This window comes from Lampetra fluviatilis, chromosome 27 (assembly GCF_964198595.1).
Source record: "Lampetra fluviatilis chromosome 27, kcLamFluv1.1, whole genome shotgun sequence".
In the NCBI taxonomy this organism is placed as follows: domain Eukaryota; kingdom Metazoa; phylum Chordata; class Hyperoartia; order Petromyzontiformes; family Petromyzontidae; genus Lampetra; species Lampetra fluviatilis.
The window spans coordinates 3,170,027-3,188,195 of NC_136301.1; the positions used below are offsets into that span (position 1 = coordinate 3,170,027).

Consider the following 18,169-nt stretch of genomic DNA (forward strand, 5'->3'; position numbering starts at 1 on the left):
ACCGAGAGGTCAGCAGAGAGGCGGAGTGGATGATGCGAGTTGGAGGCCGCAGCTGTTTAGGGCGTGGGGACCTGCGAATTAAACTCACCAACTCACCCACCGACTCACCTACCCACTCACTCCTCACTTACCCACCCACTAACTCACCTACTAACTCACCCACTCACTCACCAACTCACCTACCCACTCACTCACCGACTCACCCACCGACTCACTCATCCACGCCTCACTTACCCACCCACTCACCCACCCACTGACTCACCCACCAACTCACCTACCCACTCACTCCTCACTTACCCACCCACTCACTCACCCACTCACTCACCCACTCCTCACTTACCCACCCACTCACCCACCCACCGACTAACCCACCAACTCACCTACCCACTCACTCCTCACTTACCCACCCACTCACCCACCCACTCACCCACTCACTCACCCACTCACCCACCCACCGACTCACCCACCAACTCACCTACCCACTCACTCACCGACTCACCCACTCACTCACTTACCCACCCACTCACTCACCCACTAAATCATCCACTCACTCACCCACCCACTCACTCACCCACTGAATCACCCACCCACTGACTCACCCATTCACTCCTCACTCAACCACCCAACTCACTCCTCACTCACTCCCTGAACCACCCAAAATTCCCTTTCACTTGTTACGAAATCAGATGTGTCCATTACTGTCCGTCGCCAACAGCAACCGCGTTTATTGTGATTCCCGTGATGTCTGTAACCACAGCGAGAGAAAGTAGTAACGCATACTCAGGCCTCAAATTCCAGACAAAAGCCAGGGGATTTGTACGAACGCGAGTTGTCAGGATTGGTTGGATGGACGTGGTCCATGTCATGAGGATAATGAAAGTGGCACCGATGATGGCTTTGCCTGCCAACAGATGAGCGCAGCCCCCCATGCTCATGCCGGCAGGGAAGACGCCGTCAGGATTCCACCACGAGACGAATGGGTAAAGGCGCGTCCCTGCAATTTCTTGCCAATTCCACCGCTTGCCGATGAGCCTTCAACCACGAGGAGGGCGCACCGGTGAACCTTTCAGAGGGCGCTTTGGCCTACTCTTCCATAACGGCCAGACGTCTGGGACGAAGAGGTGAGGATAACCCACAGTTTACCCCACTGCTCATCTTGCCGATCGACCAATTGTGGCGTTGTCATTTGCATTGCTGGGTGGACTAAGACGTTTGCGGTTGGGGGGGGGTGTGTGCGGGGTTGACCATACTTCACCACGCTGGTCAATGCGGCTTGGCGAAGGAGTGAGCAATTACGTATAGCTGTGAATTTGGGGATTTTTTTTTTCCCTTTTTAATTAGCGGTCGTATATTTCTGCTGAAATAATCGACGATCGAATCAACTGAGTCGTAATTCTCTCGCTCTTTCTCTCTCCTTTTTAGGCCAGGGACATCGCCGGTTACGTTAAATGAACGAAGTGATTAAAAAAACCCGTCAATATTTACAATTTTGGGCTTACCAGATCCATCCAAATTCGAGAGCCACGAGTAGAAATGAACATGTACTAAAAATAATATATCATCATCATAATAATCATCATCAACATCATCATCATCAACATCATCATCATCGATATCATCATCCACATCGTCGTCGTCTTCGGAATAGAATCGATCGAGATTCCAAATGAAGATCGCGGATGACGCAACGTATGAAAATAAACATCAGGATTATTCATCTTTGCCATATCATCTTATATTTATAATTGCAGATATGCTCTATAGTATTTGTATTTTATATTATTATTATTATCCAAAGCTACCTTGGTACAAATATCGAGTCGCGGACGCACGGTTTGCTATACTGCAGGACACAATCGTAATAACTTTTTTTTTTACCAAAAAATAAAATGTAATTCGTGTTTATCCAAACGACACGATGTGTCTCACCAAGCACACGGCATGCGTATATCATCAAGTGTTGAGTGCGCACACGTATCGCTGTCATCGTCAGCGGTCATCGATCCACTGCTGGATGAAGGCCTGTCTCCCCTCCTCCCCCAAGGCGTTGCCATCTCGGGGCGAGTCGTTAAGTCTCGACCGCCATCACCATCGTCACCATCATCATCACCTTCATCGTCACCATCATCATCACCTTCATCGTCACCATCATCACCTTCATCGTCATCATCATCGTCATCACCGTCATCATCGTCATCACCTTCATTATCGTCGTCATCATCATCACCTTCATCGTCATCATCATTGTCATCATCATCGTCACCATCATCGTCACCATCATCATCATCGTCACCATCATCATCGTCACCATCATCATCGTCATCACCTTCATTATCGTCGTCATCATCATCGTCGTCATCATCGTCGTCATCATCATCGTCACCACCGTCAGCATCATCATCATCACCATCATCATCACCATCATCGTCACCATCGTCATCATCATCGTCATCACCGTCATCATCGTCATCACCTTCATTATCGTCGTCATCATCATCACCTTCATCGTCATCATCATTGTCATCATCATCGTCACCATCATCGTCACCATCATCATCATCGTCACCATCATCATCGTCACTATCATCATCGTCATCACCTTCATTATCGTCATCATCATCGTCGTCATCATCATCGTCACCATCGTCACCGTCAGCATCATCCTCGTCATCACCATCATCATCATCATCGTCATCATCATCACCATCACCTTCATCATCGTCATCGTCACCGTCACCATCATCCTCGTCATCATCATCATCGTCGTCACCACCTTCATCATCATCGTCACCATCGTCACCATCATCCTCGCCATGATTACCATCGTCGTCCCCTTCTCGCCGTCACGTGTCCAGCTCTCTTCACAGTCAACGTGGCGGTGTGTCTCTCTCGCTCACACTCGACTCCATGTGTGTACACGGACAGCCCTTGCTGGCACTCCACTGCTCGATAGAGGCTAGTTGACCATACTTCCCCACGCTGGTCAACGCGGGCTTGACGGTGAAGGCGGGGCGAGGGATACACGCGGGGGGAGCATAGGAGTACAGCTCAACTGGGTTTCATGCACTGCCCTCTGTCGCTACTGACAACGCTGCCCGGCCAGTAGCCTATAGCACCTGTGATGCATGCCGCTGCTCGCTCACACACAAGCGCTCTTCCAGGCTCAAGCCCCTGCTTAGCTTCTGAGATGTGAGTGCATTCCGGCTAGACGCTTTGTATATATCTATCTATATTCATACGTAGTATATAAAGTTATATATTTTGTGTAAACTTTGAACAGGATATTCTGCGTTTTAAACAATAATTCACCACCATCATCATCATCATCATCGTCGTCGTCGTCATCAGGGGTCATGGTCAATCGACTGCTGGATGAAGGCCTGACCTCCCCCCAATGGTCCCGTTTGGATTGGTATCGGTTTCGCTCCCCCCCCATCTCGTTTGTTGCCTCCTTTGCAGGACCTGGCCCCATTGTCCCAAAATATAACATTGGCAAACGATCATCCTCATCGTGCTCATCATCATCATCACGGACCATGGCCAATCCACTGCTGGATGAAGCCGCCGCCTCTGACGACGCCGCCACCTTTCGCGATGTCACGATGCGACGGACAGGGCACGAGGGATGGGATCGGATTCCTCCGTCTCGCCCGACAGGGCCACGCGGGCCTCTTGCGATATCAAAGGAGGGAAGAGAGGCTTTATAAGACGGTGCAATCGAGATGGACAAATACAAAGGAGACGGCATGCAAACGAGTCAAAGTGAAATAAAGTATCGAGTGAAAATCGTGACGCTCCCCCATCCCTCCCCACTCTCATCACCTCCCGTGCCCCCCTACTTAGTCCGCTGATGCAGACACTAAGAGTGGCGAGTAGAGAACATTCCAAGGTGGGGGGGGGGGGGGGGCAGTTTCGCCCATTGCACCCCGCCTCTCCCCACCGAATCGGCTGTATAACGATCGATGATAAGGATCGATTATAACACTGGTCAACACACTTTTTCTGGCATAAGGTAGTCCAACGGGTTAAGGTAATTTTGGGGTGCTGATTCCAAATCTGGCATCAGTTTGTGTCTATCACATCAGGTTTTTGAGATATCAAATATTGCATTCTCAATAAAAACTGCAGAAGAAGAATATTAAATAAATGTGGATATCTACATAAAATGATATTATAAACACACTATCCTAACAATCAGCACCATATTTTAACACTAAAGCAGTCACTGACTCGCAACAACTTGCAATCATAAGTGACAGAGTTAATTTCGGGTAAAATCAATGACAATGGGGTATGCCGATAGCATAAAAATGAGATGTGATAGAGCAAATCTGAGACCAGATTTGGAATCAGCACCCTGAAATTAGTCTAAAACAGCTGCAAAAGTCCAGGCCAGAAAAATGTGTTTTTTGTTGTTGACCAGTGTAATCAAAGCAGTCCCTTGGGCGAGGATGGGGGGTGGTAAGTGCGGAGCCCGGGGAAACTCACACACCAAAAATCGGAAACATTCCATTTGACACCGTGACGTCGAAAAGCGCACCCCACCCGCCACCGCCCCCCTCCCCCCAAAGCGCGGGGCCCAGGGCGGTCGCCCCGATTCGCCGTGTACCCTTGGGGGGGGACTCCCATTATAACTATCGAGTCTGCGTTGTTATGGAGCGGCACGTGTGAAGATTTGATGTTGTGCGGGGATTTAGATCTGGTCGTGTTCAAAATAAATGCGTGACGTGTTTCTTTTTTCAAAGTTAAAATACTTGTTGAGTGAACCTTTCATTTCTTAAGTAAAAGAAACTAAACACTTACATCGAGTGGCTCGTGTTTAAGTGATATCGTGGCGTTGTTTACCCGTGTTCTAATGGAATCTACGCAAGCGATTTTGAAATATGGGACGGCCCGATTGCCTGAGCATACAGACTGGTGGTATTTTTGGCAGGTTTAAATGGCAGGAATAAATAAATATAACATTCTATAATATATATTTACACAATGTATACATTTATATATTTTATACACAGTTCATCCCGGGGCAGCCCACAAGAAACCCACCTCTCCAAACCAGCAGTGGCCAGGATGGTGAAGTATGGTCAAACACCCCCCCCCCCCCCCACTACAACCGACATGGCATGAGGCCGGCCTCCAACAGAGGACAGTTGAATGAGAAGGGGATGGGGGGGCGGCTGTAAGTCATGATATAAGATGGCCGCCACACAACAACAGGTGGAGAATGAGCTTGCATTGCATTGCTTGTTGTACCGAACGGAACCTCTAACCATCCCCGCCTTAGCGATGAAGGGGGCGAGTGCTCTTGCCAATAACATCTGGCAAAACAAAAGAAACCCCAGCAGGTCCGACTGCTGCTGCTGCTGCTGAGACCCATAAATGTCGAAACCAATCCGGAGTGTTCCCACTGATACAAATGCCTGCTGCATAGCTATTCGAACTGGAAGGCCAATTCGGCCGATGGACTTAAACGCGCCTCCAGTTCGATGTGGACACTGGCTATTGTAGTGATAGGTTTTTACCCTTTAAACTGGTACAAAACTGACACGTTTATACAAGGCATCATGTTTGCAATAACCACAACACAAGTACGCCTTTTGTTGTCATCTGGTTCAACACCAGTGGAGACTAGGCTCTAAGGAAAGCTGTCTCGGGTGTGGCCCAATCAACTTCGAGGACAGTGCATTTTATTATCATTATCAGAGTTGTTTCTTTTTGTTTGCATTTTGACTACTTGTGTTGTGGTTATTGCAAACATGATGCCTTGTATAAAGGTGTCAGTTTTGTACCAGTTTAAAGGGTAAAAACCTACTACTATATTTTGCCACTGGTAAAGGAGATGTCTCATAGTGTAAACTCTGGCTATTCTTCGTAAACCACGCCACACGCTTCGCAAGTTGCACGCTGACGAGTGCCTCTGTGCCGTATTGCTTCTTTTTTGTTGTTGAGCGCCAAACAGCGATTCGAGCATTTCATCTTCGCGCTTTGGCCAGAGACTACGATATCGCCAACAGGCGAAGGTTCGGGCCCAGGTTTTACCCCGGGGCCTGCCCACCATTATGAATGTCCTTAATAGAGGTCTTTTTTTGGGACGTTCAATCGCTTAAATATAAATGTGTCGTTAAACCCCTCCCTTCCAAAAAAAACCCTCTATTATGGATAATATTGGTCGTGTGTTAAAATGAAGGTCCTTGTTGATTGTGAGCAGAGAGTCAGGGACCTCGAAAGCACGAATAACAACCCGGTGCCCTGCCCTACCGATGGTATCTCGGGAGACTTGAGCACATCTTGAAGACGGAGTGCTCTCACCGGCAAAGCTCCGGTACCTCCAGCAAGACATATTCAACAATGCTCACTCTGCTGATGAGACCTCGAAAGGTCGAAACTAATGCAGGAATTTTCGCAGGAATTGTGACGAAGGACAAAAATGGCCGCCAAACTAATCGTGGGACTGCCTCATCCATACCTGTCAACCCCTTATCAGTGTCCCTACCTTATTACAGACCAATTCAGACCTTGTTGGTCATCCCGTGCCCCTTTTAAATCTCAACGTTCGTCCTATAAAGTCCCATCACAAGGGGAGAAACACAAACAAATAGACGCGTCATTTTGTTTTGCCCGTATTGAAACGGTTCTTGAGGCGAATGGCCCTGAACACTCAATTTACCTGTACAAGAATACGGGCTTATAAACCGTATGGGGGTTGACTGCGGTGTTTGCTCATCGTGTGCCGTCACCACGAAAGTTCACCTCGCATTAAAACCACCGGGCTGGAAACACCACCGGGCACTTGCTAGAAACTCTTGCCGAACGTGACACCCCCCCCCCACCAAACGTGCCGTCGTAGAAAAACAACAACAACAACCAGTAGCAGCAGCAGCAGCGGTGGCGGCGGCGGCAGCAAACCGGGTCAACCCCGCCGGGCTCAGCGAACGTCGGAATCTTCCGTGACGGCGGCCGCCAGCGCCACCGCGCCGCCGCCACCACCCCTCGCCGTGAGCGGCCGCCCGCCCACCGCCCCCTCGGCCTCCCCGACCAGCGTCACCCGCGCGGCCACCTCGGGCGGCAGGCGGCAGGGGTTGTGGTCGAACGAGAGCAGCTTGAGACGGGGCATGCGCGACAGCGGCGGGAAGCGGCGGATGCCGTTGCGGTCGACGTCGATGACCTCGAGGCTCTCGGCGCGCCGCAGCACGTCGGGGAACTCGGTGAAGCGGTTGCCGTAGAGCCAGATGCCGCGCAGTTCGCGCAGCCGCGCGACGCCGTCGGGCAGCGAGCGCAGGCGGTTGTCGCCCGCCTGGAGCGTGCGCAGCTGGGGCAGCTCGCAGAGGGAGGGCGGCAGCGAGCGGAAGCGGTTGTTGTCGATCCAGAGGGAGCGGAGGGCGCGTAGGTCGCGCAGCTCGGCAGGCAGCGAGCGCAGGCGGTTGCCGCCCAGGTAGAGGCGCGACAGGGAGGCGAGGCTGCACACGCAGCGCGGCAGCTCGTCCAGGCGGTTGGCGTCGAGCGCCAGGATGCGCAGGCGGCTGAGGCGGCCGAGCTCCACGGGGAGGTCGCGCAGGAGGTTGTCGCTGGCGTACAGCTTCACCACGTTGCGGAAGCCGCACACCTGCGGCGGCAGCGGCGGGGAATGCGGTGAAGGTGAATGCGGAGAAGGTGAATGCGGAGAAGGTGAATGCGGTGAAGGTGGGGACAACGGTGGAGGAGGTGGTGGTGGTGGGGACAATGGTGTAGGAGGTGGTGGTGGCGGTAGAGGAGGTGGTGGAGGAGGTGGTGGCGTGGACAATGGTGGATGTGGTGACGGTGGTGGAGCAGGTGGTGGAGGTGGTGGTGGGGACAACGGTCGAGGAGGTGGTGGTGGTGGGGGAAATCGTGGAGGCGGTGGTGGTGTTGGAGGTGGTGGTGATGCTGGTGGTGAAGATGGTTGATGTGGTGAAAGTGGGGACAATGGTGGAGGTGATGGAGGTGGTGGTGGTGGGGGCAATGGTGGAGGTGGTGGAGGTGGTGGTGGTGGGGGCAATGGTGGAGGAGAGAGAGGCGGCTTAGCGATTGGGGTGACAGGTGTAGCACACTCGAAATGAAGGACGTGTACAGTATACGTACTGTACTTGTCACCATTCTACAACTTACTATTGTACATGTGTTCTATTCTCAATAGCATTGCAAGTAGTCATACTCTGTGTGCATGAGCATGGTTATATGATAAACAGTATTAGGGTTAGAGAATTACAAATACAGTACGTAATTACAGTACGTCATCCGTTACAGTGCACAGTGCTAAAACCCCTCCTATTGAATGTATCACAAATTAACAATTCAAAGCCACGCTTGAAGTCTCGAACAAGCCTAGAACATTTCTAGAACGATCAAAAACAACCTTTGGGGTCCTTTACCTGTAGAATGCACGTGGTGTCACACACAGCAATCCTCAACCGAGTTGCCATTAACCACGTGGCTGGTGTACAAGTCAAGTCCAGTTCATCAATAACCCTGCCAGCCACCCACAGGCCCAACTCCGTTATCGCATGCTGGTGTACACACGTGCATCGCTGTACCGCACAGCAGTGGTGGCTCCTGCAAAATCTCTCAGGGGGGGCAAATGTCTGGATGATTGATAAGGATAAGGTCCACCCATGCAAAGGATAAATTAACAGCTTAAGCATGTAAAGGCAACTTCACTTCTTTAATATTAATGAAAAATAAAGTGACTCTTACAATACATCTTGTTTGTTTCTATACTCACTATTAAAACAAACCACTCAAGTTTATTTTATTAAAGATTCCACTAGGTGGCGACAAATAATTTTGTTGGATGAAACGTGCTTACGTATGATGACGTAAGCACGTATGATGACGTAAGCACGTATGATGACGTAAGCACGTATGATGACGTAAGCACGTTAGGGCGAGCCCTCCCGGAAGCCATAGAGAATGCATTGCAGCGCCCCCGTTCGAAAAAAAACATCTTTGAATGTAAGTCTATGGGGCCACTCGGGGCGATTCTCAGCTGGAGGGAAATCGCCCAAAAAGAGGCGGTACTCCACAGAACGTGACATGACGCTGATTGGACTATATCCAGAGGCACAGTGACGGCTAGCGTGACTCTGTGGTTGAATGACATTGGTGGTGCGTCGCCCAATCGCCCTAATGAAGAAACCGCCCCTGCCGCACAGCACATAAGGACTTTCACAAAACCACACTTCACTCCCTTGGGGGCCGTCCACGAGCTGCTAACCCCTAGTAGCCAACATGAGTAAAACACAAACATCGCCGGAGAACTTCTTTGAAAAGGGGGAAAGACCCAATGATGAACTCCCCCCCCCCCCCCCCCCCCCCGGTCCGTGAAAAAATTGTCTTCCACGAAACCGTTCCCTGGGTGCCAGAAAAGTTTTGAGGACCGCTGCTTTAGTGAATCCCATAGAGCAGGGATGGGGAACGTCCGGCCCGCGGGCCGTGTGAGGCCCACGAAATCATTTGGTGTGGCCATGCCAAGGCAACCGCAGGCGGGACTCGAAATTCAACAAATCTAGGAGCAAACCTGGAAAAGCAGTTGCGAGTAGCAGCAGCAACATCATCAATAGCAGCTAACATCACACGCCTCGGCAAAGAGAAGCGGTTCCAACCATCGCATTAGGAGCGATTTAATTAAATGTTTGACCAAATATAACGAAACGTCGTGAGAATTATTTTAGAATGTTTTATTTTTATTATTTTATTATTTCCCTGCCACGTTACTTTACCGAAAGAACCAAGAAGACAAATATAACAACGGGCTAATTTGTAAGTTTGTACGGCCCGCGAATGATGTTCTAAATATCCAAATGGCCCTTGGCAGACAAAAAGGTTCACCACCTCTGCCATAGAGAGACGGAATTGAAGCGGGGGGGTGTGGGGGGGTGGGGGTGTGGGGGGGGTGTGGGGTGTGGGGGGGGGCTCGCATTTGCTGCACCGCCCTCTCCTGGCGCGTCTCTCTGTGTGCGCGGTGACCCACCAACCCCCCCTCCTCCTCCTGGCTGCTGCCTCCCTCCCTCCCTCGACAGGCGATGGCTCACGGGCCCAGGTCCACGTGCAGCAACGTCCGGAACATCAACATCAACAACAACATCATCGTTGCGAATCCTGACATTGGCTACCGGGACAAACAAAAAAGAGCAAGCTCAGCTGCTGAGTGAACTTCACTTTCGGCTCGAGGCGATTTCGGTGCCACGCGCAACCCGATCGAGCTGGTAGGGGGAGTAGGGGGGTAGGGGAGTAGGGGGGTAGGGGGAGTAGGGGTGTAGGGGGGTAGGGGATAGGGGAGTAGGGGGTAGGGGGCTAGGGGGTAGGTGAGTTGGGGGTAGGGGGATTGGGGGGTAGGTGAGTTGGGGGGTAGGTGAGTAGGGGGATTGGGGGGTAGGTGAGTTGGGGGCTAGGGGGGTAGGTGAGTAGGGGCTAGGGGGATTGGGGGGTAGGTAAGTTGGGGGCTAGGGGGGTAGGTGAGTAGGGGGTAGGGGGATTGGGGGGTAGGTGAGTTGGGGGGTAGGTGAGTAGGGGGATTGGGGGGTAGGTGAGTTGGGGGCTAGGGGGGTAGGTGAGTAGGGGCTAGGGGGATTGGGGGGTAGGTGAGTTGGGGGCTAGGGGGGTAGGTGAGTAGGGGCTAGGGGGATTGGGGGGTAGGTGAGTTGGGGGCTAGGGGGGTAGGTGAGTAGGGGCTAGGGGGATTGGGGGGTAGGTGAGTAGGGGGCTAGGGGGGTAGGTGAGTAGGGGGCTAGGGGGATTGGGGGGTAGGTGAGTTGGGGGCTAGGGGGGTAGGTGAGTAGGGGATAGGGGGATTGGGGGGTAGGTGAGTTGGGGGCTAGGGGGGTAGGTGAGTAGGGGGCTAGGGGGATTGGGGGGTAGGTGAGTTGGGGGCTAGGGGGGTAGGTGAGTAGGGGGTAGGGGGATTGGGGGGTAGGTGAGTAGGGGGCTAGGGGGGTAGGTGAGTAGGGGGCTAGGGGGATTGGGGGGTAGGTGAGTAGGGGGCTAGGGGGGTAGGTGAGTAGGGGGCTAGGGGGATTGGGGGGTAGGTGAGTAGGGGGCTAGGGGGGTAGGTGAGTAGGGGGCTAGGGGGATTGGGGGGTAGGTGAGTAGGGGGCTAGGGGGGTAGGTGAGTAGGGGGCTAGGGGGATTGGGGGGTAGGTGAGTTGGGGGCTAGGGGGGTAGGTGAGTAGGGGATAGGGGGATTGGGGGGTAGGTGAGTTGGGGGCTAGGGGGGTAGGTGAGTAGGGGCTAGGGGGATTGGGGGGTAGGTAAGTTGGGGGCTAGGGGGGTAGGTGAGTAGGGGGTAGGGGGATTGGGGGGTAGGTGAGTTGGGGGGTAGGTGAGTAGGGGGATTGGGGGGTAGGTGAGTTGGGGGCTAGGGGGGTAGGTGAGTAGGGGCTAGGGGGATTGGGGGGTAGGTGAGTTGGGGGCTAGGGGGGTAGGTGAGTAGGGGCTAGGGGGATTGGGGGGTAGGTGAGTTGGGGGCTAGGGGGGTAGGTGAGTAGGGGCTAGGGGGATTGGGGGGTAGGTGAGTAGGGGGCTAGGGGGGTAGGTGGAGTAGGGGGCTAGGGGGATTGGGGGGTAGGTGAGTTGGGGGCTAGGGGGGTAGGTGAGTAGGGGATAGGGGGATTGGGGGGTAGGTGAGTTGGGGGCTAGGGGGGTAGGTGAGTAGGGGGCTAGGGGGATTGGGGGGTAGGTGAGTTGGGGGCTAGGGGGGTAGGTGAGTAGGGGGTAGGGGGATTGGGGGGTAGGTGAGTAGGGGGCTAGGGGGATTGGGGGGTAGGTGAGTAGGGGGCTAGGGGGGTAGGTGAGTAGGGGGCTAGGGGGATTGGGGGGTAGGTGAGTTGGGGGCTAGGGGGATTGGGGGGCAGGTGAGTAGGGGGTAGGGGGATTGGGGGGTAGGGGGTGTCGTGCCGCTCGCCTGCAGGGGCAGCCCGCGCAGTCTGCGGGTGCTGAGGTCCACCATCCCGTCGGGGGGGCCGCCCCCCTCGGAGCCCCGGCGCTGCTGCTGCTGCTGCAGCTGCTGCGGCTGCTGCGAGGAGGAGGAGGAGGCGGGGGGAGGAGGAGGAGGGGGGTCTGCCGCCTTCTCCGCCGCGTTGCCCATCGCCCTCTACCGCCCGCCAGCGCGGCCCCTCAGCCTGCCAGCCGCACGCACACAGCGATGGTGGTGGTAGTGGTGGTGATGGTGGTGGTGATGGGGGTGGTGGTGGTGATCGTGGTGGTGATGGTGGTGGTGGTGGTGATGGTGGTGATGGTGGTGGTGATGGTGGTGATGGTGGTGATGGTGGTGATGATGGTGGTGGTGATGATGATGGTGATGGTGGTGATGATGATGGTGGTGGTGGTGGTGATGATGATGATGGGGGTGGTTATGATGATGGTGGTGGTGGTGATGATGATGGGGGTGGTGATGATGATGATGGTGGTGGTGGTGATGAAGATGATGGTGGTGATGATGATGGTGGTAGTGGTGGTGATGATGATGATGGGGGTGGTGATGATGATGGTGGTGATGATGGTGGTGGTGGTGGTGATGATCATGGTGGGGGTGGTGATGATGATGATGGTGGTGGTGGTGATGGTGGTGGTGGTGGTGATGATGGTCATGATGATGGTGGTGATGATGGTGGTGATGACGATGGTGGCGGTGATGATGATGGTGGTGGTGATGACGATGGTGGTGATGATGGTGGTGGTGTTGACGATGGTGGTGATGATGGTCATGATGATGGTGGTGATGGTGATGATGGTGATGATGATAATGGTGGCGGTGATGATGATGATGTTGATGATGGTGATGATGGTGGTGGTGATGCCGATGGTGGTGGTGATGACGATGGTGGTGATGACGATGATGACGAATACGAGTGTTGAGCAAATCCGTTCGCGATGTTCGATCGCGAACAGCAGACTTGCATGAAGACATTTAAGACTCGCAATTAAAGGACCCCACGTACTCGCACAGACATCCATTGCATCACGCGCGCTGATATTTTACTGTTTTATTCATTCTACCAGGTAAGGCCCCACTGACCTACACAGCTCTTCTTCAGAAGCGACCTGGCCACAAATGATAGCTCAACGTCGCGGCCCATCACGTGGACATTCATAGCAGCCGAACACTCCAGAGCACGTGGTGTTTCTAAATGCGGAGGTAAAAACTGGAGGACCCGGAGAGAAAAAAACATCCACACGACCACGGGGAAGATCACGCAACTCCAAATGTGCAGACGTCAGGGTCGGGATCGAACCCACGAAACCTCCTGCAACACTTGGTGTGGCGCCCCATACGTATGCTGCATAGACCCGCATAGAGACCCACAGACTCACACACGATCCATAGACCCACATAGAGACCCACAGACTCACACGTGATCCATAGACACACATAGAGACCCACAGACTCACACACGATCCATAGACACACATAGAGACCCACAGACTCACACATGATCCATAGACCCACACAGAGACCCACAGACTCACACACGATCCATAGACACACATAGAGACCCACAGACTCACACACGACCCATAGACTCACATAGAGAACCACAGACTCACACGTGATCCATAGACACATAGAGACCCACAGACTCACACACGATCAATAGACACACATAGAGACCCACAGACTCACACTTGATCCATAGACACACACAGAGACCCACAGACTCACACATCATCCATAGACCCACATAGAGACCCACAGACGCACACACGATCCATAGACACACACAGAGACCCACAGACTCCCACATCATCCATAGACCCACATAGAGACCCACAGACTCACACGTGATCCATAGACACACATAGAGACTCACAGACTCACACACGATCCATAGACTCACATAGACACCCACAGACTCACACACGATCCATAGACACACATAGAGACCCACAGACTCACACATGATCCATAGACACACATAGAGACTCACAGACTCACACACGATCCATAGACTCACATAGACACCCACAGACTCGCATAGAAACCCATTGACTCACGTTCATTGACTTGATTATTGGCTCACAAGCAGACCCACAGATTGCCACAGAGACCCATAGACTCAAGTATACTTTATATGATCCACAGACTCACATTGAGACCCGCGGACTTACACAGAGAGCCATACTTGCATACGCTGATATGATCCATATTACTTACATAGAGTCACATAGAGACCCAAAGACTCACATAGACGCACGGACACAATTGCTGTCAATGATGAGAACACGTGTGTGTGTGTATGTTGTGAGGAGCGGTAGTGTAGCGGTTAGCGCGCTGCGCTATGAACCTGGCGACCCGGGTTCGATTCCCGCTCACGGCCAACACCAGTGACGATTATCTGAACCGGTCCCGGGCCTCCCCTAGGTCGACTCAGCCTCAAATGAGTACCCGGTGAGGTGTGTAAAATCGCCACTGGGGAGACAAAGGCGGTCGGGCGTGGTGCTGGCCACCCACCCCCTCATGTACCGTTCTGGCCTTCATAGGTGCTCGCTAACAGCACTTGCCCCTACAGTCTGTTAAGGCTATACAGGGGATCTTTGTCTTTGTTGCTACTGAACTCAACGACCTACTGCTGCTTATATGAAACCATCGCTGCTGAAATATATCACTCCCAGAAGGCCGTGCGGCTGACGGGATGTGTCAATGAAAGAGACACCTTCACTTGTTATTACATGGACAGGCAGATGTGGGTGAGACGCGGACTGTGGGAGTTTTGTTCATCGCATATTTAAGATGGGGGGGGGGGCTTTCAATCCACTGCGTTTATCCACTGCTGGATAAACATACCCACGTTAGCATGGCATGCTCCACAAACATCAACCATTATAATAATAATAGTAATTGTTATCATCACAATAAATATGAATATCCACTATCACCATCATTAACACCCTCTATTACCATCACCAACAACATCACTGCCACCACCACCATCAACAAAAACATCACTACCGCCGTCACCATCAGTATCACGACAATCACTGCCGTCACAACCATCATCACCACCACCACCATAACCATAAATAAAATCACCACAATCATCATTGTCACCGCCATAGCCGTAACCAACTCTAAAACCATCACTGACATCACCATCACTGTTACCACTATCACTGTTCTTACCATTGTGAAAATCACCACCATCATAGCACGACCACCACCATCATCATCGCCATCAACATCATTATGATCATCACCACACCTACATTCACTATCATCACCACCAACACTACAGCCACTGCCATCACCACAACCACTATCAGAACCTCCACCACCACCATTGCCCATATCACGGTCACTGCCACCATCATCACCAACTTCCCCATCCACTAACAGCATTCGTCACAACATCCAGCACCATGACCATCACCAAAACACCACCACTTTTACCACCACCACTATCATAATCACCACCACAATCCCAATCTATCATAACCACATCCATCACCACTAGCACCATCACCAAAACCACAATCATAACCATCACCAATACCACCATCACCACAATCATAACCATCACCAATACCACCATCACCGCATTCATACCCGTCACCACTACCACCATCACCAAAACCACAATCATAACCATCACCACGACCACCATCACCAAAACCACAATCATAACCATCACCACGACCACCATCACCAAAACCACAATCATAACCATCACCACGACCACCATCACCAAAACCACAATCATTACCATCACAACGACCACCATCACCAAAACCACAATCATAACCATCACCACGATCACCATCACCAAAACCACGATCATAACCATCACCACTACCACCATCACCAAAACCACGATCATAACCATCACCACGACCACCATCACCAAAACCACAATCATAACCATCACCACTACCACCCTCACCACAATCATAACCATCACCACGACCACCATCACCAAAACCACAATCATTACCATCACAACGACCACCATCACCAAAACCACAATCATAACCATCACCACGATCACCATCACCAAACCCACAATCATAACCATCACCACGACCACCATCACTAAAACCACAATCATAACCATCACCACGACCACCATCACCAAAACCACAATCATAACCATCACCACGACCACCATCACCAAAAACACAATCATATCCATCACCACGACCACCCTCACCAAAACCACGATCATAACCATCACCACGACCACCATCACCAAAACCACAATCATAACCATCACCACTACCACCCTCACCACAATCATAACCATCACCACGACCACCATCACCAAAACAACAATCATTACCATCACCACTACCACCATCACCAAAACCACATTCATATCCATCACCACGACCACCATCACCAAAACCACAATCATAACCATCACCACGACCACCATCACCAAAACCACAATCATTACCATCACCACGACCACCATCACCAAAACCACAATCATAACCATCACCACGACCATCATCACCAAAACCACAATCATAACCATCACCACGACCACCATCACCAAAACCACAATCATTACCATCACCACGACCACCATAACCAAAACCACAATCATAACCATCACCACGATCACCATCACCAAACCCACAATCATAACCATCACCACGACCACCATCACTAAAACCACAATCATAACCATCACCACGACCACCATCACCAAAACCACAATCATAACCATCACCACGACCACCATCACCAAAACCACGATCATAACCATCACCACGACCACCATCACCAAAACCACAATTATAACATCACCACTACCACCCTCACCACAATCATAACCATCACCACGACCACCATCACCAAAACAACAATCATTACCATCACCACTACCACCATCACCAAAACCACATTCATATCCATCACCACGACCACCATCACCAAAACCACAATCATAACCATCACCACTACCACCATCACCACAATCTTTCCAACACCACTACCACCATCACCAAAATCACAATCATTACCATCACCACTACCACCATCACCAAAACCACAATCATAACCATCACCACGACCACCATCACCAAAACCACAATCATATTCTTCACCACTACCACCATCACCACAATCTTTACAACACCACTACCACCATCACCAAAACCACAATCATATCCTTCACTACTACCACCCTCACCACAATCATAACCATCACCACCACCACAATTACCAAAACCACCAACATCACCACCACCACTCACCAGGCTCGCGCTGCATTCCAGCTTCTTGATGGCATCAACATCACCACCATCATCTCAACCCCATCATCACCCTTCCTCCTCCTCCTCTGCTGCTGCTGCTGCTGATACCGATATTCATCAGTTGGTTGCGCTGATGATGTTGATGCGGCTGCTGCTGATCCTGCTGTGACTATTACTGGTAGGGGGGATGCTCCTGCTACTGCTGCTACTGCTGCTACTGCTGATAACGCTGCTACCGATGCTACCCCCGTTGCTCTTTCTCCTGTTGCTGTTGCCGCCGCTGCTGATACTGCTCCTGCTGTTGTTGCTACAGTATTTTATTCCGAGAGCCGCTGCTGCTGCTGCTGCTACAGTATTGTATCCGTAGTGCTGCTGCTATTACTGCTTTTGCTGCTGTAGTATGGTATGCATAGCGCTGCTGATCATTGCTGCTAATGATGTTACTGCTGCTGCTGCTGTTACTTCTGTTGCTGCTGCTATCGCCTTGTAGCGAGAGTGCTGCTGCGACTACCGTTCTTGCTGCTGCTACTGCTGCTATTGACCATGCGACTGCTGCTGCTGCTGCTATACTAGTGATGCTGTTGCTTCTGCCGTTACTGCTGCTGCTGCTGCTACTGCCGATGTTGCTGCCACTGCTGCTGCTGCTGCTACCATTGATGCTGCATGACTGCTCCTCCTTCCAAGCTTCTGTCAACGTCTGACGCAATTTCCCAATCAGAGCCGGCGATCCCTACCCCCCACTCTCCCCCACCCCCCCCGCACCCTCTCCTGCACCCCAGACCCCTCCCCCTCAACCCCCACTCCCACATCCCCCACGCGACCCTCACAGCCACAGCCACAGCCAGGCACTTTCAGCACCACCACAGGCGGAAAGCTCCACATTCCCGCACTGTGCCAGTGTGTTACACGTACAGTGTGTGTGTGTGTGTGTTGCACGTACAGTGTGTGTGTTACACGTACAGTG

At 52.1% G+C, this 18,169-nt stretch overlaps 1 protein-coding gene across 1 annotated transcript; it reads right to left on the reverse strand.

The window, feature by feature from the left end:
• Window positions 1-705: 705 nt before the first annotated feature.
• LOC144942293 (uncharacterized) lies at window positions 706-17,911 on the reverse strand. The gene is made up of 3 exons (XM_078869063.1): window positions 17,206-17,911; window positions 11,915-12,131; window positions 706-7,603 (listed from the first exon to the last, which is right to left on the reverse strand). Exons 2-3 carry the CDS (start codon window positions 12,095-12,097, stop codon window positions 6,926-6,928), a joined length of 861 nt encoding a protein of 286 aa, XP_078725189.1. The 5' UTR covers window positions 12,098-12,131; window positions 17,206-17,911; the 3' UTR covers window positions 706-6,925.
• Between the last annotated feature and the right edge of the window lie 258 nt (window positions 17,912-18,169).

Coding starts and splice junctions, on each gene's coding strand:
- LOC144942293 (XM_078869063.1), bottom strand. CDS start 12,097: ATGGGCAACGCGGCGGAGAAGGCGGCAGACCCCCCTCCTCCTCCTCCC. Junction 7,604..11,914: donor TGCGCGGGCTGCCCCTGCAG/GCGAGCGGCACG, acceptor CTGCCGCCGCAG/GTGTGCGGCTTCCGCAACGT.